We start from the raw sequence: 24,819 nt of genomic DNA, 5'->3' as shown, positions 1-24,819 counted from the left end.
AAAAGGAAAGCCACGTTAAATGCAAGTCAGGATATCAAGCGGCTTCAGCAGGAACTCCCCGCAGCCTGCGCAAGGCCCAGGAATTGCAACACGGGGCTGTTGCCTCACCTCAGGCATTGCGTGTGTCCGGGGAAGAGCGCGGCGGTGGCAATCCCTGACAAGCCTCTCAGACCTGCAACAGCCCTCAGCAGAACAAAGGCTTGATGGGACACGCATGCTGCAAGGCAATTACAATTCCTGTCGTTCAGTCCCGGATTCCCTGCGACATTCTGGGACGTGCCTTCTCCTGGCTCGGCAGCAAAGGGGAAGCTAGCACGGTCCTCCAGCAACCAGCACACAACAAGGAAATGAAACACACAGACTTATGGTTTACAGAAGTTTTTATTGTTCATTAAGGAAGCTTTTGTGCAAAATCAAGACAATGTTCTTTAGAAAGCAACTGCACGTGTGTCCCCCCAGCGTAACTCAAGCGGGTCAGGTGCCACGGTCCACAGGAAGGGAGAAAACTTCCCAGCGCTAGCACAGGATTTCCCCTGGTTCACCCCGCCCGACAGCTCGCTAGCATGAATCCTTCACTACTAAAACCCCAAGAAAATTAAAACCTTGCCAACCTTAAGACCAAGTGTCAATCCATTCCCACCTCCCCCCACCCCCCCAAAAAAAATCATGTTAAGAGAACACCATTCAGTTTAAAAAAAAAAAAAAAAATCAAATACCAGACCACACGCCTGTAACACAACCTGTACCTCCAGGGCAGCAATGCTGAAGGGAGCCCACTTCCTTCCTACCTACCCCAACAGGGATACACTGCTGGAGCCACTGCACAAGCCTGTCAAGACAAAGCTGCAGGTATTTTACATCTTTAGGAGAAACTGTTTTTCTTTTTTTAAGCCACGAGTGTTTCAGTGTTCTGTACAAATGCAAATGGGAAAGACAAACCGGTATTGCTATCTGTCAACAGTGCCCAGACATTTAGTATGTACACGTAAATAGCTAAAAAGCTGCAGTCGAGTGGTTTTCCATTGAACTGTATGAAAATTACTTTGCTTGCTGCTAAAGCGTTGTTACTCGAGCTCCCGCCTCGCCCGAGACATCACAGGAACAGTAGCAGTTGCTGGCACCTTTCTGAACAGGACTGGAATTTTCAAAGCTCCACCTCTGCCCAGCTCCTCCTTCCCAAAGGTCTCCTCAGAGCTACTCTGGTGCCTCCATTTTGGGGGTTAACTTGATCAGAACTACACACTAATTGCTGGTAGGGGATGCAAGGTCTGTCTCAAGCAACATAAGCAGGATTCTCGTTCTCAAGGACCCTAACCTCAAGGGCCTGACTTGTTTCCAGGGCAGCAGCCTGCCCTGAAAGGCTTTTTTGTTGAGAAGTTCAGGCCGTTTCAGCAGGATGCTGCAAGGACATGAAAGGCAGGTTGTCAGGTACACCAGCAGAGCTGCCAAATACCCACTGCAGAGCTCTCACCATCTGCCACCTCCGCGTGCTACTCAGACTCATTTCCCAACAGAAATGGGAACTCTGGAAAAAAAAAACTTCAAACTACTCAAATGGTTTGAGCGTCAGTGAGAACGGGTGGTGTGAACAGAAACTCCCCACAAGTCTCATAGCACCTCTGAAGTTTTAGATGACTGAAATATGCCACGCAAGGAAAAAAGATCAAGAAACAAAGGGCAGTTTACAATAAAAATTATTTTTCCATGCATTCTGCCCTCTATACTGAACTCACTTTGACATATGCACAGCTCCTGATGACTTTTTCCCCTCTATCTTCTACCAACCCAGCTCACTCCACCTCCTTGGCACCTGCTTGGCTGCATGTAGGAAGCTGCAAGACTAAGCAGAATTGAGCAACTAGGGGTAAGAAGAAAAAAAGGAGCCATTCCTTAAGGACATCAGCATGCTTCAGAAGACAGAAATCCCACTGTAAAGGGCTTGACAGTAGAACACCCATGCTCAGACCAAATAGTCTGAGGAAATAAAAAGGACATGATCAAAGGCTGAGGGAGGGTTTCCTTAGCTATGATAACACCATGAGCTGTAAGCATGGTCACCCAAATGCAAAAACATGGTCACTTGAATGCAAATGCATCTTTTTAGGTACCAGTTAATTTGAAAGGTATCTGGGCACACAAAGGCCCCTCCTCTGCATCTGCAGAGCTTTGAAAATTCCAGCCGAAGGGATTCCCAGATTCAACATTATCTCTTAGAGTTCCCCTACAGTTACACAGAAAATTAATATTCCAGCCAGATGTTAAAAATGCAAAGCATGTAATCCTCCCAATGCTGACTACAGAAAGACATTTGAAAGTTTAGTCATTATCTTGTTCTTTTTTTAAATTAAAAGATAATAGTTGTCTCATTTCACCTTCTCTGCCATTCTTCCCAGCACCTAAAAAACACTTCAGCCTATCAATTAAAAAAATCTACAACACACTGACTATTTTTAGGAGCATAATGAGTTAAACTGTACAATCAGAAATATCTCTGTTAAGTCAACAATGAAGATCTGATCCTTCAACAGCAGCATTGCTACAGAAGAGTTACAATAAAGGAACTTGAAGGTCAAATTGTTAATGAGGCAGAGAGGAGGGACATTTGAGATACAGCTCTCCGCCAACCTTGGCCCACATTAAGAGCCATGGCAAATTTTCAGAACTGGAAATTCTTCTTCTAGTTCCACACATGACGTTTGCAGTGATCAACAGCCTAAAGGGAAAGAAATAGTGTATGTTAGTGGAAAAAAGCCTGTTTGCAAGCAAGTGTGTATCTACACATACAATTCAATGCCTTATTTTGAACCAAGATCTTGGGAGCAAATTTGTTTTTCTTAAAATGCTTCCAGAAAGGACTAGAATCGTCCCCACCCAGAAGCTTCAGGAAAGAATGCTGATGACCCTTAGCTATTAAGGCCTGGCAAAGAAAGCATCAGCCCACATCAATGCTGGAAGCCAATTTTTAGAGCCTGAGGAGAGGTCGTGACACAGTACATTTGGCTGCAGGAACACAGACTAAATATAAAGTTCTCGCTGTACCTCACTATAGGTTCTGCAATGCTGGCAGGCAGGTGGGAGACAGGAACGTAAGGGAGCAGAAACAGTCTGCTTCAAGCAAGCTAAGGGCTATGGAAGACCCTCTAACCAAACTCAAGCAGCTCTAGCTATTCTTTTGTTTCCTGAACCTGGAATTCATCCACCTGAAAGTGTGGTATAAAACCAGGAAAGTAGTTTATAATGAGCTACCAAAGGTCAAGAGGGAACTTGAGGCAGAACCCTGCTTTACGTACGTTGCACTGAGCAGCAGTCTCCATGTTCTTACACCAGTAGCCTGGACCCCAGACACAAGCGTCATCCCCCAGGAGAGGCTGTTTAGCTGATCCACAGACTCCAAGTTTCTGTGAAAAGAAGAGCACAGAGTCAGCATCTTTCTGTTTGCACCAAGAGATCTCAAGTCCAGCTTTACACCTGAGCTTCCACCTGAGTGAGTGTGGAAGCGACACAGGAGCTGACAGCTGTGGTCACACTTGCAGCTGAATGAGCAGACATGAAGAAGTAACCTGACACAGGGAAGAATTAAGTTACCACAACTGCTTCTTCATATTAAGTTTTGAGAAAGAGCTTTCTCCAAAAATGTCATTTAACTTCCTCTCATGGCATTCAGGTCGCACTACACATCGCTACTGAACCTCAACGTGGATAACCACTGGCAGCTCTTTTCTTCTCTCCTTCCTTGCACAAGGCTAGCTGTCAGACACCTGGCCATTCAGTCAGCCCGAGGCCTTGCACAACCACATTTGCTCCAAGCATTCAACGTGCTGATTTTTATTCCAGGAGAGTTTCTGCACACTAGGCACCGAGAGGTGTACAGAGGAGTAGGCAGGACTGCGTTGGAGCCCGTGCGCGACAGAACTAAACGCAATACTCACGGTGCAAACAAAAGTGGGATCCATCATCTCTGCCAAGAGTTGCACAACCACAGGTTCATACTGTTCCACAAACTGAACACACTGTAACAAAACACAGGTTAAGAGATTCTCTTGTTGAAGCTTTAGAAAGAAGAGGAAGATCTGGTCTGCAGCAGGCGGGCCTGTACACAACACTCCAGATACACTCCAAACTGATAAAGCAAAGGCTTGAGGTTTGCAGACAGAAAAGGACTCGGCATCATACTAATCACACAACTACCTCATTTTTTACTAGCTCATACCTGCCTGCAGCTGTCAGGTTATGATGAGAAAAGGGTCAAAAGGAAAAAGAACCAAGCAGGACACACTCTGATTTGCAAAGCTTAGCCTGTAATCGTGGAGATCACTGCTGTCTCAAGAGGAAAGCACACTGAACAGGCTGGAGACAAACATCCTGAACAGGAATGACTCTGGAGCACTTTTAGCCCAAGTAGTTGCTATTCGCTTCGGTCCAGGCAGCAGGATGAGCAGTTCTCATCGGCAGCAGCCAGCCCTCTAGTGGGGAGGCCATCTCCAAAGCACACCCAGATACCAGCCTTCTCTGCAGGGACTAACGGCACCAATTAATAAGCAAACCACAGCTATTAAACAGCCTCACAGCAGTTACCAGGAATAGTGTTTCATAGCTGCTTTAAGCCTGTATATTGTACACCAAAGTAAACTTACAAGCAGCTGCCACTTGCTGATGCTCAGCAGCCATCTAATAAGATTTCCAGGTAAATCTTGATAGCAGTGGCCTAACAGGTGTTGCTTTTTGCTGTCGCACTGACTTATGCCAGCCTATTTCCAATTACTTCGTTAATCCCTTGAACAGGATCAGTGTTGAGGAAAAAAAACAACCCTTCAAAACCCTTCAGCTGTTCCCACCCACTGTTCTCAGAGGATTTCCAGGCAAACCTTTACCGACTGCAAATTAGTACAACCACCCAGCCAGCCATTTCAGGCCCTTAAAAAAAAAATCACCATCTATTCAAAAGACTACTAACCCTCAAGGATGGGGAGTGCAAAAACCTAATGCCCCTGCACCCCTAATTCCTTTCAGCCTCTCACAGAGGAAGACTGACTATTCTTATAAAAACCACCAAGAGATGCTGCTCTCTAGTTTTTAAAAACACTCTGCAAGATGTCTTGTCCTCTTCATCTCCACCTGCACTGTTCTGAGCAGAAGGCAGGCTGCCACACAGCAAGGCCTGTGTCGTCATTTGGCTGCCTTGGATCAAGCCTGCTCCCTCTTTTTTTTGCTCTGATGCACATGAGAAACTGCTACACTTCGCTGCTAACTAGCAAAGGGAGAAACCTAGGAAGGATCACGTTGCTGAACACAAGCCAGACCCAGCTGCACCTGTGGACAGTTTGTCTCCAGCCAAAGACCAAGGCAGTCACCCAGACACAGAGATCTCTGTTATGAGTACCTGGACATTCATAGCAGTAGAGACACTTGCGAGACGGATCTAAAATTAGCATGTGGACAGGATGACAGGTGAAACACACAGAAAATAAGGTAAGCTTAATCGTCACTGTAGGATCTAAGTAAACCCACCAAAGTAGCAAGGACAGTTCCCAACCATCAACAAGACCATCGCTTTTTATCCTGCCTCCTACGCAAGCACTTTACCTGATCACTGACAGACTCTGGCAGGAAGTGACAGACTTTTTCCAGTAAAGCTTCAATTTCAGCTGTCGTGGCATTCTTCTCTAGTTCTTTGTCCGCATAAGCTACCACCATCTTGCAGATATCACAGAAGCCACCTGCAGGTTTCACTAAAACTGAGAAGAAAAAAAAAATAAAATCAGTGCTTAGGTAATTCCCCCAAATAGAAGAAAGGAGGCAGCACCAGCAAAGTACTAAAGGACATATCCTCAAAAGAGACAATCATAGGTGAACTAGCTCATTTTGCAACACCACTGATTCCTTGTTACCAACCTGGCTGCTGTGGAGGCTTGTTGGTCGCACAGCATTTCAGCATAACACACACAGCTTCAGGATTCGTTGCCTCCAAGAGCATGTCAATCAGAGCCTGGCCATAGACATCTATGAAGTCCTTACACTGGTCTTTGACACTTGCTGGAAACAGGTAGCAGACCACCTCCATTTCATGCACAATCTCCTCCTGAAGCACAGTGAAGCGAGGCAAACAAGGAACAGAAAACTGACTCAGTTCAAAGGTACATGTTTTCTTACTCCCTCTCACCCAGGATGGAAATCTCACTCCCATGATAACAGGCAATAAAATTAACTTTCCTTCCCCCTCCCATACAGCCCCATTTTAGCCAAAGCCTAGGAAGAGGTACCATTTCCACCACTTACACACCTCTGTCTTGTTGCTCTCCAAAAGGCCAGTCACTTCTTTTACCATGGTCTCACATATTTCACACAAGGAAAAAGTTTTCTCTTGAACTGGGGCTTTCTGAGTACACAAAAGAAATATACAAAATAGTGAATCAGCACTTGACTACATTTGGCAGGGACACTTTCTAAAATATCTGTCTAACAAGCTTTCACATTCAGGTGCAGCACACTTGAGCTGAATTCAGAAGATCACACAGAACCCACAACCAACCTCCAAGGTTTCAGTAAAAAGCCTTTCTGAATGGCCATTTTGTGTGACTAATTAAGACTACAATCCCCAGGTTGTATGAGGAGGAAAGTTGAATTTAGTAGACACAGAGAAATAAGCAGCCCCACAGTGACTGGAGTCAAGGGAAATACAAAGTGGTTTTTGAAATACATTGAGGACAAAGTTTACTAGAATTGAGAGCACTCTCCTATTTGCAAAATAAACCTAGAAACTGAGGGATTTGAGGGGAAATTGTTTGGCGCCTGTTAATCAGAAGTTAGCTGTCCTCAAAAAAGACTTTCCAAAAAAAGCTCAACCCAGGAGAAGCTAAAGGTGCTTCTTCAAACTTGGAGCTTCAGCATTCTGACTGAGCTCTCATCTGCACATGCAGAGTGCAGTTCCATTTTTAAAAGGGACTAAAACCACAAATGTAGAGCAAAACTCCAGCAATTTGCCCTCTAACATTTGAGGTGTCATTTAAATGGCTGCTATACTCCACTGCTGGAATAAGAGCTCCCATTCAATCCTGAAGTATTACCCTTTAGCTTCAGTATAGCATAGGCTCTGCTATTCTTACAAATCAGTCAGCTCTCCTACTTCACAGATCAGTGTCAGAAACAAGAGGAGGCCAGGAATTTATACGCAGGCAGACCTGGATTATTCTATGCATAAAAGCTCGTATTTTTCTGTTTCACCTAGTTCATTACACTAAAGCAAAAAAGATGAAAAAGCTGTTCAGTACAAAGAGTCCATCTTACCTCCACAGTTTCCATTTTCACTTCATGAACCACCTGAGCTGGCACCAGAGTCTGGAGAGGAACAGATTTCACAGAAGGACAGAACCCAACCATGGCACAGATGTCCTTCGGTTGCTGGAAAGAGAGGTATAAGCAATTTTTAAAAGTCTAGAAGACTCTTCTTTCCATGGAGCCTGTGAGCGGGCACAAAGTTTTAAAAGGCTCCAACACAACTAGAAGTTTCATTGACTACTTCTACCTCGAGTATTGCCAAAGCATTTGATACAGTTATAGGCAGGACAACTACCAGATGAAATTTAGCAGCTCCTTTACAAAAGAGGTTAAGCCACATCCATTTTAAAACCCCATTTACCATGAGCTGATACACTATGCAAGCCCTTCAAAGGAGTTGACTTAAGAGCTACCAGCACCAAAACAGGCCACCAGCATCACATCAGACCTGCATCCGCAAAGCTCCTCCCCTGAAAGCTTGAAGTAATCACGGAAGAGGCTTATTATCCTGACTACAGAGTTCACCCAAAAGCTGAAAGAAACGCCTAGAAGAAAGAACTCCTCATCCACAAACTACCTTCTTTAAAGCAGCCAGTAACATCACATTTTGCAAACAGAAACAGATTCTCTCATTACTGAATACAGCCTATAAGAAACAAAAGTTAACCGTTAAAACCTAAGTTTAACCCTTTATACCAGTATCTGCAGTAACTGTATGTCAAATATTCTTTCCACAGTAAGAGGGAAAACAGCAAAAAGAAACAAAGGCTTAAAAAAGGCTAAGTCTTCCTCAGAGCTTTTAGAAACATACATTACTAAATGCAGAAATAAATGCCAGACATGAGGCAAACTGCTCTAAGGAGGCCACATCATATCCACACAAAGTGAGAAAGGCCATACAGAGTAATACACAAAACTTGAATTTTCCCACCTGAAGTCTACTTAAGCTAAAAAAAAGTTACTTTTGGTCCTATGCGTAATTAGAAGATCATACCCCACCCTGTCACCAGGGCATCAAGCTTCTTACAGCAGAGGTTTATGCAACAGTTAATACATCATGCCACAACCTCATGCACAGGCAAAAGCAGTATCTCAAAAATACAGTGCTCCTTCAGACTACTCCAGGCAGTACCTTTAAGTCAAGCCCTTTGGTTCATGCATTGTAAGAAGCATTTCCAGATATTAATGTGACAGCAACACCCACATGCACACAACATGTTCTCTCAGAGAGATGACAGACACAAGGTCTCCCAGGACTGATTAAATTAAAAGCCCAGATAGCTCTAGGAAGCAGGAGCCTAAAAGCCTCCCGCATCTTCTTTTCAGTTCATATACTTCAAACATCGATAGCGTTGTCCTAGATTTAAAGGTTAACCAAGAAAAGACCCAGGGACAGCTTCACTAAGCCCTTTTGAGGCCAGACTTTAAACCAGCAGCTGTGAGGAGCCACCAGCATGCTTTTTCTACATCTAATTCTTCTTGTATGAAAGTGAGCATATTTTCTGCTCCACTGGTCAAAGCATAATCAAGCTGAAATCTCAGTAGCACAAACTGAAGCTGAAAGTAGGATTGATCCACTGGAAGAAGTCTATAGTCCTTCTCTGGTTTAATCACATAAACATCCCTTGTATCTGTCAACATGGAGTACAATCACACATGTACACAGCTAATAGAGCAAGAAGTGAACTACAAGCCCTTCAAGAGCAGGAAGTAAACTACAAGCAGGCTATCACCACAGGCAAGTTGCTCACCTACCTGATCCTTCTGTTGACAGGGGAGATTGGAGACAGAGGAAGAAAGGAGAAATTAAAGATAACAGTTAAGAGAAAAAAAAAAAAGTCAAGCACTTGGAACTGCATACACTCTTTCCATGAAGGTGATGGAATATGACATGGTCCCCACCCCAAAGAGCTTTAGCATTGCTACAGCAATTCACATTTAATTGCCCAGTGCTAACCAGCGTTATTCATCTGAAGTTATTAAAGCATCCTGGGCAAGACTACCTCCAAAGAGCATGAATAACACTCAGCCGGATGCAAGGTGTGGTCATACTCCAATTTCTGGTATTAACACCACACCGCATTGCAATGCTTGAAGTGAGAAAATAACTGTTGTTGGCAAAAAGCTTTGCTTCCTCCCGAACGCTTAAGCAGCAGTATGAGCTTCTAAGTAGCCTTTAGCAACTGGAAACTTTAAAAAGAGGCCACTGTGTTGTCAAACTCAGGTTCAAGTCAGCCACATGCTCTATTCATAAATTCACCTATAATTTGTTACTTGTGGCATCTAGGCACTTCATTCTTTAAGGAAAGGCTTATCTTTTTTTGAGGCTTTGAGATCTCTGGATAAAGAGGTGCTATGGTGGTGGTCAGAGGTAAAATATATTGTATATTGCTGCAGACCAGAGCTGGTGCAGTACCACTCACTTTCTGTGGCTCCTATCAAGAGCCCAGAGAGCAGGAGTCTTAAGATGACAATTCCAGAAGGACATTTAGTCTTGCTTCAGACAGACATTATCATTAACACCTGAACCAATTTTGCAACACAGTGAGAAAGACCACCTCTAATACGCTTAACATAGTATCTGGTGAGGAGGGGGGAAGTAGTGTAAGTACAGAACTGAAATAAGAGTGTAAGGGAACATAATGTAATCCATCTCCTGTGTTTCAAAGGATTAGAGTGCCTTGTGCACCACTAAGTGGTTGTGAAAAAAGGAAAAGTGCTAAAGAAAGCATTCCGAGACTGAAGTTACTACCTAATTAAATGCCAAGTTCAAAGCCTTAACACCAAGACTTGTAGAGCAAGGGCTCTCCCCAGACTTTTACTGCTGTTTCCTGTTTCCAAATAAGTTAGCTACACAAAGCAGAAATATTAACCAAGAGCAAATATTATGTTCTACTGATCTTACCATGTGCATCATCATTTGGATAGCCAAGTCAGAATATTCAGAGATATAGTTCTTGCACTGTGGGAAGTGGGAAAAGAAAGTCTTGTAAATATCAAACCACTTACGATGTAGAGTTAATCTAGAATTTTCTAATACATCTCAAGGTATTAATTTACCTGCCCTACTTAATAACTATTCTGTTGTCTTTCAGAGCTTGTCCCAAATATAAGATAGGCATTTCAGGTTACACAATCATTACACACATGGCTGCTTATCTGATGAGCGCTTTTCTCTTCCTCTCAGAGCAAAAGCACTTCCCCCGCTCCCACCATTGATATGACCACATTACCCTGCCAGATCATTTTTATGAAAAAGGCCTTTAAGACCTAGCAGCAATCTTGAGAGTCCTTCCTCTTCCCCAGACCCATACACAACACCCCACCTAACTTTCTTGACTAGAAAGTTAATTATTTCACCATTGTATTTGTTACACTGTGTAACATACCCTACATGTGACACACTCACCTTTGTTTTATTAAATAGAGATTACATTGAGAGGATTAAGGCACTTAAACTATTTCATGTTTACATACAGGAACATATTTTTTTAAACAAACAAAAAAATAGCTTACCATATCAGACATTCCAGGTCCCAAACGGTCACACTCCTCCTTGGCATGAGCAACCAAAGACTTTACAAAAGATGAGTTTGTCCTCACAGCTTCCTGAACATCAGTAACCAGCTGAATGCAATCCTGGCATACCTCCCCACTTCCCTGGACAAAGAGTGGAAGAAAACTTAAGTTGACATATCTTCACATAACATGTTTTAGAAGCTTCCGTTGCCACCAAGTTTTAAAAACTACTTTAATATATACAAACCTTAATAAACACTCTACAGAATACTCAAAAGCCTGAGCTAATACAAATAGAAAAGTTACTGCCAGTATGTACACCAGCCGCTAGATGGAGATTAGGTACCTACTTGGCTCTGAAACCCGAGATAACTGTTAAGATATCCTATCTCCAAAACCTGTTGGTTTTGTTACAGACTACAGTAGAAAGGTGGCTAAATTTGGGGTAGACCTTACCTGCCCCACCTACAGCAGCTTGTTCTCCACCCACCCAAATGTTTTAACTCTCATGTCTAGACTTGCTAACAAGATTCAGTCTCTACTCACAAGTTGTCTCATCTACTCCCCTCTGACAACTATTTATTCTTTTCTGATCCAGTCTGTCATCTCTGGATTCAGAGAGGAATGCTTCCCCTGAAGGGCACAGCTAGCAGATTACTCAGAATGTGAGAGAATTATTCTTCTTTTGAACCCTACTGCCAAACTCGCTCTCAGAAGAAATTGTTTCCAGTAAGACCTGCTTGACTACTGCAGTCCTGGCTAGGAACAGCCCAGCACAAGACTAGTCTTTATAGACTGCAGTTGTTAATCCAAGATCATACATACGGTGCACAGGAACTGCAGCTATCACCTTCGCTTTAAACTCACAGATGATGGAAAAAGGTAGTTGTCTGTATGCAGCAGTACAAAATTCAATAGGAGACAGTCATGCAGGTGAAGCACACCAGTTTAATCCATGTCCTGTACAACAACCCCTTACCAAGAATCATCAGTAAATTCTTATGCTAAGGAGCACTTGAAGCTCTGGAGCAAAACACAGCAGACATGCTGGAATAGCACTGCACCCTTACCTTAGACTTCTGCTTGGGTTTGTCCTGAGGGTAAAGGAGAAGAGGCACATTAGCCATGAATGGGGACGCCAGCTCAGAGAAGTCCAGCTCTGGTATCTTATTGGACTGGAGTTGTTTCTGAAGTTTCATTGCTGCAAGGTGCTTCTGAAGGGACTGGCACAGTGAGAGGGCACTACATACAACTTCAGGTTTATCCTAGGCGAGATAAGACACATACATAAAGCTCTACACTGATAGCACTTTCATATGAAGTTCAGAGTAGAATGTCATTCAGCTGAAGCATAAGACAGGAAAATGATTCACAGCAAAGAAGCAGTCCTCAAATTTATGCCACTAATTGCAACACCAGCGATCCATACAGGATTCAAGGATCACGTGCAGAATTTTATGTAGAACTCCAGGCATCAATGGGAGCACAATTTTTAATCCCAACAGTTTCAAATTGTTATCTACTTACTAGTTCTTCTTTAATCATATCCATGACAACTGGTAGGTAGGAATCCACAATTTCTTTGCACTCAGAGACCAGCTCTTGGTCAGGAAGAAACTCGCACGTCTTTTCCAAGTAAGAACGGATCTCATCCTATAAAAGATGAGGTGGGCTATAGAGTATCAAAATACATCTCTCCCTCAAATGCTCTTTCCATTCCCAAACCACACAATACAAACACTTAAAAAAGCCCCTTGGACCCAAGTAGGTCCAGGCAGTTGGCAAGAAAAACTGCAATGAGGTTTTATATTACAGGTATATTTTCCCCAATCCTGAACTTTGCCAAAGTGAGAACATGAAATACTGCCAACAAGGCCTGCACACCCCAGTCTCACCAGCACAGAACAAATACATTTAAGAAGTAGTGAAATTATGGGCTGGCACAGTACCTCCAGGTTCATAAAAGGGAAAAAGTGCCCACAACCAAAATAAAGTCCACTTGGTGTAATCATCTACTTCTAGAGACTGCAGTATCTCACCTTTTAAGATCAATGGCCCACTGGCACAAGAACAATTTTCTGAGGCACCTACAGTCAATCAGGGATGTTTTAGAGTGGGAGAGGCTCTAGAATTTGCTAATCTCTAAACCAGAAGAGACTGTTTAAAAGCCTTTTCCTATGCACTCTGGCCCTTTTCAACATTTGCTGCTTAAGGTGGGAAAACACCAGCAGACTACTCTTCCACCCCCTCACCTTGTAATCTTGTTAAGATAATGAAATCAAATGGTGCCCTGGGGCAAGACAGGAGCTCTGCTTACCTCTGTGCCATTATCCTTCAAAACCCTGCCAGCCACCGTCACAAGTTCCTTACACAAGTCACAGGGAATACTGTTCTGGAGAAAGAGGTAGAGAGTTACTCTGAGACAGAATTAAGCACCTGTAAATGTAGTGTGTGAATAACAAAGTGAAGAACAAGCATCACATTTGGAATTGAAGCTAAGGAAGAAATACAGGCTGAAGCTAGGAAGGGAAGAGGTCCTTTTAAATGAAGAGCGAGACTATTCCAAGCATGTCCAGCTCCAGTCTCTTCAGTAAATCAACACAGCATGAAGAAACAGGCATGCTACCACTTGCTCATTTCACCTAGTCCCACCTCCCTTGAAGTATAAAGTATATTGCCCAGAGAAGCCTCCTCCTGAACCTTTTACCTTACTCTTCACAGCATTCACACTTACTAGAAATCTAAGAACTTTTCAGGCAGCTTCACTCATTTTAGTTGTGCTCTGCCATTCTGACATTCCTCCCTTCCCCTGCTTTTCCACAAACTGAAACATCTCGGTGCAGATACAGCAAAGGTGGACTGAATGCATCTGTAAGGAAAAATGCCTTTTTTCCCTAGAAAACTGTGAAACAATACCACAAAGTACAGCTACATCTAGTAAAGCAGCACTCACAATTAGTACAAATGCAACTTGAAAAGCCACATTAAATGTTACATTTGGACCATTATTTACTGCCATAGCTTCTATAATTTAGCTGCACCTTCTGTGGAACATTAACTTATGAGAAAGACACAAAAAAAGCTATATGCTTCTTTAGAATATGCCTATGAGGCCGGCATTGCTCAAGTTAAGAATAAGAAAAGGCTCTAGGAATTAGGAGTCGTTTTAATAAAGAGGAACGAGTCTGAAATCCACTAACTCCATTCCACACATTGCTTGGTGATTGTGCAACAGGTCACAGGGAAAGTCAGCAGGCAAGTTGTGCAAGGCAGAGAAGTGGAAAGCAACCTTTATCTAGCACCCAAATTAAGGCACAGTAACCAAGGCTCAGTCAGATGTAGCACTTAGATCAGAGACTCGGAAAATCTCCATCAGCATAGGAAAACCAGCTACCTCAACTACAGGTGGGAAAACATCTCAGTAGTCAATACTTACTACAGTAGGCTTGTTCCAGACATTCTGCTGGCAGTGTTTCACCGCTCCGCACTGCGATGCTGTCCGAACACTCTGACACCATACCTCCGGGCCCTTCACACAGTCCTTCTGCCACAAAACAGGGCTTGCCACAGCTGCCAAAGAAAGAATTGTTCTTTCACAGTTGTACATTTGAATGATTTCCACTCCAAAGCAGGCAGGTTAATTCTGTCTGCTATAACCACAGCGTTCTATTGGGCCACTTAGATTTGCTAATATTGTTAAGTATGTTTCAATCCAGCAATTTCTACCTGAAACATAAAAATGAGTCCCAAAACCAGCCAAAGAACTCCAGGAAAATCGACACAGTTGAACTTCCCTACTGAAGTGCCCAAGAACCTGAGCAGTCCATTGCCCCATCATCTAATTTTTTTAAAAAATAAAGGCAGAAACACACACACCCCCCTTTGCTTAGCATGCAAGAACTACCAGATGACTTGAAACCGAGAAACTGCTCACTGCAGAAAGACACACTTCAGACAGCTGATGCCCAAGGCTACAACCCCACCTCTTCTCCTGTCCTGCTGTCCTTGCACTCGCTTCAACTCTCAACTAGCAGTCACATCTCGCTTGTCCTTGCTGTCTGCATCCTGTCTCCCAGGTGACCGACACTTTTCTCCTACAGAAACTGCAAGAGCTAGGGAACTAATTGGATCAGAGGGCACAACACACACTGTTACACGCAGGTGCAGACCAAACACTGATCACAGACAGAGTTTCAAGAAAGTCAAAGCAAAAGAGGGACAGAAAACAATGCGAGACATGTTCTGTCAAGCAGCTTTTAAACCCATTAAATCTATTTAGACTTTGTTTCCTCTTGGTCAGTTCTTCAACTGTATACAGAAAAAATTGTGAGGGAAAAATAATTTTTAAAAAAGAAACTAAGTCCTTGTCTAGATATCATCTCCTACCCCAGGTGGAACTGTCTTGCAACCTATAAAGTGTTGAAGTATAATACAGAATACCACTTCTGGACAGCTTTCCTAGAGAAGTGTAAAAAGATCTGCACTAACAGTAAGTAATAGGACAAGTTAATCAACCACACCTTCTAGCTGACTTTCCAGGAATTTTTGACTTTTTTTATTGTGCTGTCTGGTCCAGGCACCCAACTTCTCCCCACTTTTAGAAAGCCATCCTATCTGTCAGTAGGCTGTTTCTTCAGCCGTCAATCTCCTATGTTGCACTAACCTATGAAGAAACAACTGCTAAAAATCCTACAGCAGACAAGCTCCAAAGAAATCTGCCATGGTCTAAGCCTACCTGTCAAAGTTTTAGAAAAAAACCCAGATGTCTTAGCCGTATAGGTGTTGTTTCAGAGTCATCTCCACATCAATGCTGTTTACACACAAAACGCTGTAAAATCACAATGTCAACCAAGAAGCAGGAATTCAGCTATTTGATTCCTACAAAGCTTCTGGTAAGGTCATGACAGATGAACAATCACAACCACTTTTCCATTTCTCACATCTTACTTCTAAGCAATTAGAGAATCAACAGCTGAATTACCAGGGCATCCTCTAGGTATGCTGCCACTACACATCAGAGCCAGATAAACACTGCTTTATAGGTGGCATTCTGCAGCCTTCTCAGCTGTTAATTTATAAAGCCTGTTTACACTGGATTTTACAAAGGAATGACCCATTTATTTTAAGAAAAATGTGCTTTGCATACTTAATTTTCTATACAAGAGCTTGAACTTTGTCACCTTCTCTCCCCAGCAAAAAGCCTAGATTGAATATAATTCTTCAGCAAGACAGCACACTAGGACTGCTTGTAAGACCATACAAGTAAGAATTCAAAGCTTCTAATGTACAGTGAGGAAAATATTTACAGCCAACCAATTCTAAATGACAGCATTATCTATCCAGAAGCACTAAGAATAGGTAAGTTTCAAAGTCAGACTGGTCAGCCCAATGCTGTCAGCTCTGGCAGGGTGACAATAACACACATGGTCGGGGGAAAGTGTTATTGTTCCTTTTCAAATACTGGTATTGAACAGTGATAGGAAGACTCTGCAAGGTGGAGTCAAGCTCTGGATAAAGTCAAGCTAGACCTTGAGTTTAAACAGTGGAATTAAGGGCTTCCAACTATTTACAAGTATAGGTTTTAACCTATGCCTCTAGTTCTGTAAATCAAAAGAAAATCACTCCCCCTCCCATTTGAAACGTACACTAAAACTGCAAAAACTAAACTGTAAAACTACAATAGTTAATTCCAAGCAGTTTCTCAAACTTTTGAGCTAAGAAGCCACTTAAAACCAAAACTGAGGAATTCATGCTGTAACTTGCACCGATTTGATCTAGTTCTTAACGAACTTTCAGTTTTTGATTGACTAATTTTTACTTTAAGATCCTCTCTCTGTATGACTTTTCACATCCATACCAGCTTCAGCAGAATGTCTAACAGCTGGTTTTGTTCCTTCTTCCTCACAGTCTCTGACCTGCTCATTGTAAGTGCAGGACAAAAGAAATACTATGCTCCTGATTTATGCTTATCAGCTTTTTTTGGCTGTATGTCTTAACAAATTCCCTGCTGCATGGTTTCTGTATCAAAGAGATGCTCACACAGAGTCAGTCACCAGTGCTCTGACACAGCAAGGGGTATCAGTAGGGCAGCAGGGTTTTGTCAGGTTACTGAGATCTCTTGAGGTCAGCAGAGTGCAGGTTGCACACAATCCTGTTCAGAAAGAAAAAAAAGTCTTTAAATTTCGATTGGTTTTTGACAGTATGTTAAACTACTTGATGCCTCCTGATAGTGCTCCTTCCCTGCATTATGTCCCACATGTCTGGAAGGAGCAAAGAACAATTTCTTGCAAGAGGAGTACACAACCGTATTTTGTTCAGATTCTGCTCAAAGGACTGCCACTGAGAACAGAGTCACTTTGAATTTGAGAATAAGGACACTGATACTATCTGCAATAGACAAAATCTCAGAAGAGCTGGAGACCAGCAGGCACAGTGAAGAATGAAAAGTATCAAACTGCTCATAAGCAACTGAACACAGAAAACTGCAAGGATGCAAGTAAGCACCTCAAACATCTTCCCACTGGTATTATTTCAAGTCCTCACTCCTGCACAATGCCAGAGCAAGATGAAAAGCTAATTTGCCTACATAACTTTTCCATGATAAAAGCCAACAGATTCAGAAAACCTGAATCAGCTATGCCACGAGGATGAACACTTATCTACAGAAAACAGAAAATGGGGAAACAGCAGTGTCTTTTCAGTTACACAGGACACTGGGGAGGTTCTTCTAAGAAAACTCTACATTTGATGCTTTCAGTACAGATCTTTCTGGTCAAAAATTTAGGCAAATTTGTTTGTTAGGGCCACACATCACTGGCACATTTTAGAAATCAGCTACAGAACAAAGATGACATGCACTAAGCATGGCTTTTTTTCTTCCATCTTCCATAGTGATTTTCAATATATTTAAGCTTGCATTAGTTTATTCTGTATTATGCAGAAATATTTTTATTACATAACTCAGTCTAATATGAAAGGATGCACCTTCATTGCAACAGTATAGACTTTTCTTTTCTGAATGCCCTGGAAAAAGCAAACAAAACTAAAAAAACTCTTCACTAATACAGACCTTGCAAGCTCGGGGAAGAATAGCCCCCAAATCCTTCATTATTCCCGCTTTCTCCCCTTATCTTTTTCTCCTGTTTAATTATGAAAGAGTATTTTTCCTCATGTGTTAACTTACACTACAACAAATGCAAATATGCCAGTAAAGTGTGTTAAGACCTTGTGCTGTTTCACAACAGAAAGAACAGTTTTGAGACTTAATAGTTATCTTGCCTGTTCCCTCAAAATAGCCTCTGCTGCAAGAAGAGTGACACCTTAATGTGGTATTTCACACCCCCAGCACAGCAGCAACCCAAGAGAAAACAAAACACTGTCAGCTACCTCACAGAACTCTTAACACTTGCCGGACAAACCAAATGGTTTCTTCTTCTTTCTCTCTTGCATCCCTTTATTTTATAAATTGCTCTTTATCTAAGGTCATCCATTTTTAAATAGATTTCTCCTTCCTCTCAACAGTCATGCATCATGCCCATACAAACCTGCCCCCCTTTCCTGAAGTTTCTGCAAGCCCTATTTTTACAGTGCCCAACAAGTTTATCTGTGCAGGCCAGGGTGTTTCTTTAGTCATCCTCTTCTCTGTCTCCTCCCTTCTGAACTGCTTCAGAGATGCGGTTTCTTCAATTTCAGAGGCAACAGCCTTTGCTCCACCAAGTTTTTCCTAAATTAAGCAACAAAAGAAAATGGAGGAGGAAGGAGAAGGGGGTGTAGAAATGCAATCCACGTACAAAGAGGATGTCTTTCAGATGTGTAAGACTTCAGTTTTCAGGCTTCTAGCCAAGCTGACAGCCTACAGGCACCCAAGGATCTTTGCATAAACTTGCAGCTTCTTGAAAACAAACAAAAAAAGAAAGAGGAGAGATTCATACTCACTCCGACCTCTCCAATGCTCCTGTCTGACAGACAAGAGAAGTCTTCTCCCAGAACAAGCGTTGCCTCAGAAACACAGCCTGAAGCCCAACAACATAATCAAAATACTCCAAAAGCTGAAGGGCAACAGCAGAAAAGGAAGGAGAAATCTCTTCTTTGAGGCCCAGGCCAGCAACCTAACACTGCCAGAACACCAGTAACACAGTCCTGACAAGTGACAACTACTGCACATCCCATGGGGCTCTGCCAGGAATTCTCTCAACAATTTAAGGCTGTGAAGATAAAGGGAAACCCACAACTCGCTCCCACATCTATCCTACTTACTTCAGCAACTGTGCATTACTCACGGACACTTCTTCAAAGCAGCAAATGCTAACTATCACCTCCTTCCTCAACACTAGGCATCTGGAGTGGAAATGCTAACATACAGTCAGAAGTTAGGGAAGTAGAGGCAACAGTCTGCTCGGACAACATCCCCTTTTCTACTTGGAAAGCTTACAGAGACATGTATGTGAAAGCACAGTTCAGTTCTTCACTCCTCTTCAGGAAACAGGAACCTAAAAGGAAACTTGTAATGGTTGGATTAGCATTCTGCAAGGACAGCTACTGGAAAATTGTTCAGAAATTACCTTTCCTGAGAATAACCTTCCCTTCCCTCAAGCATTTCTATTATTCTTCTTCCAGGAAGAGTCAGCCTGAATTTCTTCCCGAGATTCTCAGAAAAATATCTCAAGCAATTCCCTCCAAAGCTGTACTGAATCTACTAATGAGACTCTCGTGATCATGCTTAAAAGTTCACACCTTATATAAGCTTCTATGAACAGTGATTTTATGTGGGCCAGGCCAGATCCCCTAAAGAGCCAGAGGATAAACCAGAAGACTATCGCCCAGAACACAAAGAAATTCAGCTTTGAAGACTGAAGCCTTCTCCAATCCAAACTGCTAGGAAAACCTTGGTGTTAGCAGCATTTTTACAGTCAAATTAACCTGCAGCTGTCAAGAAAAAGAAAAGTGCTGAGCTGCTGTTCACTTTAATGGGTTGAAGTCAAACGTGGAAGATAACTTGGGGTTATTATTTGTTTCGAGTACATTAACATATTCATCAGGAGGGATGCTCTTTCTCAGGCTGTCCCACTTGGCAATGGTTAAAAAAAAAAAACGACCATTCTGAATCTCCCAAAACCAGCCCACAGACCAAGTGAATGCATCAGTCTCAGCCATTCTGTGCTCAGTTAGTTACAGTCTTTTCCCCATTTCTTTTGAGAACTGCAAAAACAAAGCATATTTAAGCTAAAGAAGTCAAGAGGGATCAACTTATCTTCACCAAATCTTACAAAGTGTCAACAAGTCAGGGAGTGACCTCAACCTGGTGTTATCTGAAGGGCTCAACACTCTGTAAGCTCTCTGGTCAGTTAGTGAGCTTAAGTAACATTTCAAAAGTTGTAGTCACATCATACACTACTACCTCATGCCAAAGGTCTACTATGTCTCTGGATTAATAAGGCAGTAAAATGAACGCAGTATTTGAGATTAGAGGCAACTTGTGGAAGAAATTGATGAAATCTGGCTAGCTGTTATCAGCACTGTAGGTGCTGGAAATCAGAGTTTTCCTGTCCAGGAAGCTCAAAACATTTGTAACTAGTGCAATTCACAATGAGTTCTCAGTTAACACCTTGACTGGGCTCTTCCCCAAAGTGAAGAACACATTCTCACTTTGGTATGCTACCTCTGCTGAAAAACATTGTTCTGGCCTCAGCTGCTCCCTTGCTGCCCTCATCTCAAGACAACCTTGGTAGGAGAAGCAGTTTGTGCATGTACGATCAATCATAATAAAGATAGAGAACAGAATGAGCCAAGACAGTAAAATTAGCTCTACTGTCCCAGTAAATAAACCCAGTTACTAAAAACGTTGCAAGAAAATAATTTCCACACCGACCAGAGCTTGCTACCAGGTTGCCAAGCAAGCCCTGACTCCTGCCCAAGATTCTTCTATGACAGAATTTAGAAAAGATACTTGGATGTTCAAGGAGTAAGCAGTCCCATCAGTATGTAAAGATATTCCCAAGAAGGTATGAGGAGCATTTTTCCCTGTAGCAGATCCCTGTAGAAATACACTTACATGTTTTGAACACACTTCTTGTCCATCTCCATTCCTTCTTGTTTTGTTTTGGGTTTTTGTTTTTTTTTTTTCTTTATGTAAGTCTGCAGAAATTCTGTATTTAATATCGTCCTTTCACCAGGCAAATATATTCACACCACAAAGAACAGAAAAGTCTGCTAGTTATGCAGAGAGCCATGTCTGTAAGAGAAGACAAAGTTCCTGTCCACAAGTTACACTGCAGTCCCAGCAAAGCACAGGTGAAGTCCAGAGGCATCTAATTTTTCAGACAACAGAAGGGCAGTTCAAGACACCACCAGGAAGAAACAGAAGAATCGTCTCAGGAGCAAAGCTCTTTTTCACAGTGCTGCCAGAGAAGTGATTTAATGCAGAATCAATGCCAGATATGGAAGACAACTTAACAGGAAGCTCCCTTAGGGAAAGGGAAGACATCAGACACCAGCAGCTGAGCAGAGAAAGCATGCCAGAGGGATGAAAATGGACATTTTTAAAGAGCAGCTTCTGGTAGGACAGCAGTTCGTGATGGGAAAGCCCTGAAAAGGGAAACGGTAGTGCACATGGTGAAAGAGTAACCTACCCAGGAGTACTGTGATGACGAATCTGACAGCAGGAAAGAAAAAAGTGTTAACCCCTAATCTCTGCATACCAATAGCTTGCATCCCAGCATGAACATAAAGGATTTTAAACTGTTACATTTTGAAAAAACAAGCCTTGAAATCTCACTGCAAGATTCATTTACTCTGCAACCTCAGGAAAATCTCTCTATAAGCAGACTTTTACAGTCGTAGAGAAAAAAGTTTAAAAACTAGTCAGGTTAAACAGTGTAAATGTAAGACTTCTCACTCCAAGAGAAAGAAAAGTACTGATATCTGAAATTAAACATTGCTCCATGACCAAATACACAGACAAACATTGCCTCAAAATGTATGTACACACTTCAAAGACCACAGAAGTACCTCTTTTAACCTGCAATAGGAACTCCAGTATCGTAATAGTAGCAAATTAATTACAATGCTGCTACATTAAAAAAAAACACAAAAAAAAAAAACAAACAAACCACCAAACAGAAAATAGACTGCAAGTAAATCCTTAAAGAAAAACAAAAACAAACCCTTTTTTTGTCATGTAGTTCTAAGGCATTGCCCCAAACCTGCTTTGAGGAATCAGATGCACATGAGACTGAAGCAAAACCCCACTGGCAGCCAGCACTACCTGGTCCTGCTTACCCCACAGATACAAAGGAAAAATCTTCCTGCATGTTATAACGAAAAACCCTCCCTGAAACAGCACAGTCCAACCTCCCGAAGAGTCTCAACTGACATCAGCGTCACCTGATGGAGACACGGTTTAGTTCTGCTGACAAGCTCCCACTCCCTTGTTCCACCCCCTACATCATCTCAGTTTTCAGAGATTCCCAGAACTGCTGCTTTGCGGTATGCTGAATAGCACAAACTGAGAATATAAAAAGGCCACATAAGACTTCAGAAGCTCTGCAGATGCAATCGCGCATTTCACCAAGCATGACCGTGACCAGGCAGAACAGCTTGTGCACCTCCTCCAGACACAACCAAGAACAACTTTTTCTATTTATACCTCTTCTACAAACAAGGAGGAGATTGTGCAAGGGCAGGTTTACACAAGCCACATGACTGGTGTGCTACCGAAGCACCGCTTTGTTGTGTGATGGTTGTAAGGTGCCTCTAACCCACAGCACTCCCTGTTACTCCTCTAAGAAAACAGGAAACAGGGACACATTTTGTAGATACAAATTAGACAAACTTTATCTATAGTAGTGGGCTATGCCAGCCTAACTTTTTTGTTAGAAACCACATTCCCAAAAAGACCAAGCCTGCAAACTATAGAACACAGTTCAGTGTTCCATTATCTGGGGTTTTTTTCACATTCACCAGAAAATTCAAGTCAGACTAACTCAGTCTTTAATTTTCCTGTCCCCAGATGTTCTGACCAGTGTTTGCTAGAGGAATTGTACATTAGTTTGAAATCTTGGAAGAAAGTAAGATTAAGTCTACTATTTTAGAGGGGTGACATACTAACATCCTTAAACTTTTTACTTTCCATTCCCAGTGTAACTTTTATTTTATCAAGAGGAAAAAAAAAACACCACCTCAGCTCAAGAGAAACTGATTTCTGTTTTAGCTGCACACCCAGCCTTCCTCCTTTCCTGGTCTCAAAGCACTTATCAGTAGTCCAGAGATCCTGTACACCCTGCTGTAATTTCTTCGAGTCTCCCTTAAAGGGAAGATGCACAGGAGCACTGTAAGTAGGTCAACCAAAAAACCTCATGGACTACCAGCCATGCTGTAAGCCTGCCAAGTAGCTCCATTAGAATACGCCAAGGGTGGTTAGGTTTTAATACAGCTAATTAGTTAGCTTAGTAGACAAAAATGCTGTTTCAGTTTGTCACAGCAAAATCTTCAGAAAAATCTGCATGCTATTGTAGGTGAGTCAATATTCATAACAGAACCTTGGTGAAAAAAAGAGAGATGTTTATTTGTGTTAAAACAGTGACTTCCTAAAGAAAAACAGGCCTAACAAGTCTTCTGCTATGCTCAGCTGCATGCACATGCCCTTAACAGGTAGGCCAAGCTAACTCTCATTGCTGAACTGGTTTCTCATTACAATTTCCCTAAATACACTAATGGGAAACCTGGTGGAATCTTCAAGGTAAGTCCTTTTCACCTTTAAAGCACAAGAAACTACAATGATTTTAGTGGAAACAGTCCCAATAGAAATTATAATTGATTGCAGTTAGTTTAGTGCACAGAAGTCATATTATTAAAGCAAATAAATATGCAGAGTAAAAGCTGATATTTGCTTGCTTCCACAGCCTGAGAGGTCTGAGATTCTCCATTAAATTGAGGACATATCAGTATATTAAAACTCCACTTAAGTACAAGACTAGCGTACAAGCATGCAAGATCTCAGATGTGTATTTTACTGTAGGCTGCCAGCTGGTTATTCCTATGGCTTTAAAACAGCTAGTCAGGCTTTTTTTTCTTGTTGACTTGTCAAATGTTGCAGATTAAACTCACAAGCAAATAAGCTCTAGGTTTAAAATTGTCTTATTTAAAGGAAAATTCTCTGAAAAATCTGGTGCATCACTGTACTAGACCTCCAACTCTGGGGTTTCTAGCCATTCCATACCACAATCTGAAGGCGTACTGACCCTCCAGTCAATGACCCATTTCTGTAGCTCTGTCTAGCTTCTGCAAAGCACAAAATGCAAGCATTACCTTTTCTAACCTCTAGTCCTAACGCTAAAGGCAGAATATCAGTTACTCCCACCAACACTTCCATCTCAGCAACGACAGATAACAAGGGAGCAAGCAGCAACATTAGTGGAATTTTCCATGTGGAGCAGGAGACCCTAATGAAATGAGGCTGCTAAAAACCCACAACAGAAAAGCTACCTCTTGCCATCTAAAAGAGAATTAACACCCATCTACCCCTGGAGTGCCAAAGATAGAGATGCTGGCAGAAAAATCAATTGTCCTTATTTGGCTCTATGTGGTGATAGAGTTGTCCGATTAGTGTCAGATATGGATACAAACTGACCCGATGCTACCACGGTGCCATCAAGAAGTCATTTCCTACCAACAGTCCCTCACGGGACTTCTCACTGCGTTTACCTGACCGCTGTCCTTGGGTGATTCCCCCCCTACCCCAAACACAGCTTTTCCAACACTGCCACCCCGAAGGCGCCCTTGAAACTCTCCCTCGCTCCCCCCGCGGGACCGTTAGGCCCCACACCGGGCTGCGCCAGCGCCGGGGCCCCGGCAGGAGGATCCTCCCCGCCCGCCACCCTCCCTTCTCGCTGCCTCCGCTCCCTGCGCTTTCGGCAGCCGGGCCCGGCAGCTCCTGCTGGGAGAAGAGAAGAGAAACAGCTTTAGGCCCGGCCCCCCCCCTCCACCACCCTCGGCCCGCTCCCACCCGGGCAGGCCCTTAGTAGCGAG

At 42.6% G+C, this 24,819-nt stretch overlaps 1 protein-coding gene across 1 annotated transcript; it reads right to left on the bottom strand.

Moving 5' to 3' along the window:
• Positions 1-362: 362 nt before the first annotated feature.
• Positions 363-24,449, bottom strand: PSAP (prosaposin; the record flags this gene model as incomplete). Its single annotated transcript, XM_026851758.1, has 15 exons — positions 363-2,713; positions 3,291-3,398; positions 3,930-4,010; positions 5,584-5,735; positions 5,893-6,079; positions 6,281-6,376; positions 7,285-7,398; positions 9,031-9,039; positions 10,181-10,237; positions 10,792-10,935; positions 11,865-12,059; positions 12,322-12,447; positions 13,112-13,186; positions 14,231-14,364; positions 24,422-24,449. Coding segments are annotated over 15 exons (1,542 nt in total), but the record flags the coding sequence as incomplete, so codon positions are not given.
• Between the last annotated feature and the right edge of the window lie 370 nt (positions 24,450-24,819).

This window comes from Athene cunicularia, assembly GCF_003259725.1.
Source record: "Athene cunicularia isolate RWA chromosome 6 unlocalized genomic scaffold, athCun1 chr6_part2, whole genome shotgun sequence".
NCBI classification, from domain to species: Eukaryota; Metazoa; Chordata; class Aves; order Strigiformes; family Strigidae; genus Athene; species Athene cunicularia.
The sequence above is the reverse complement of the archived record's forward strand: the minus strand, read 5'-3'. Positions and strand labels throughout refer to the sequence as shown.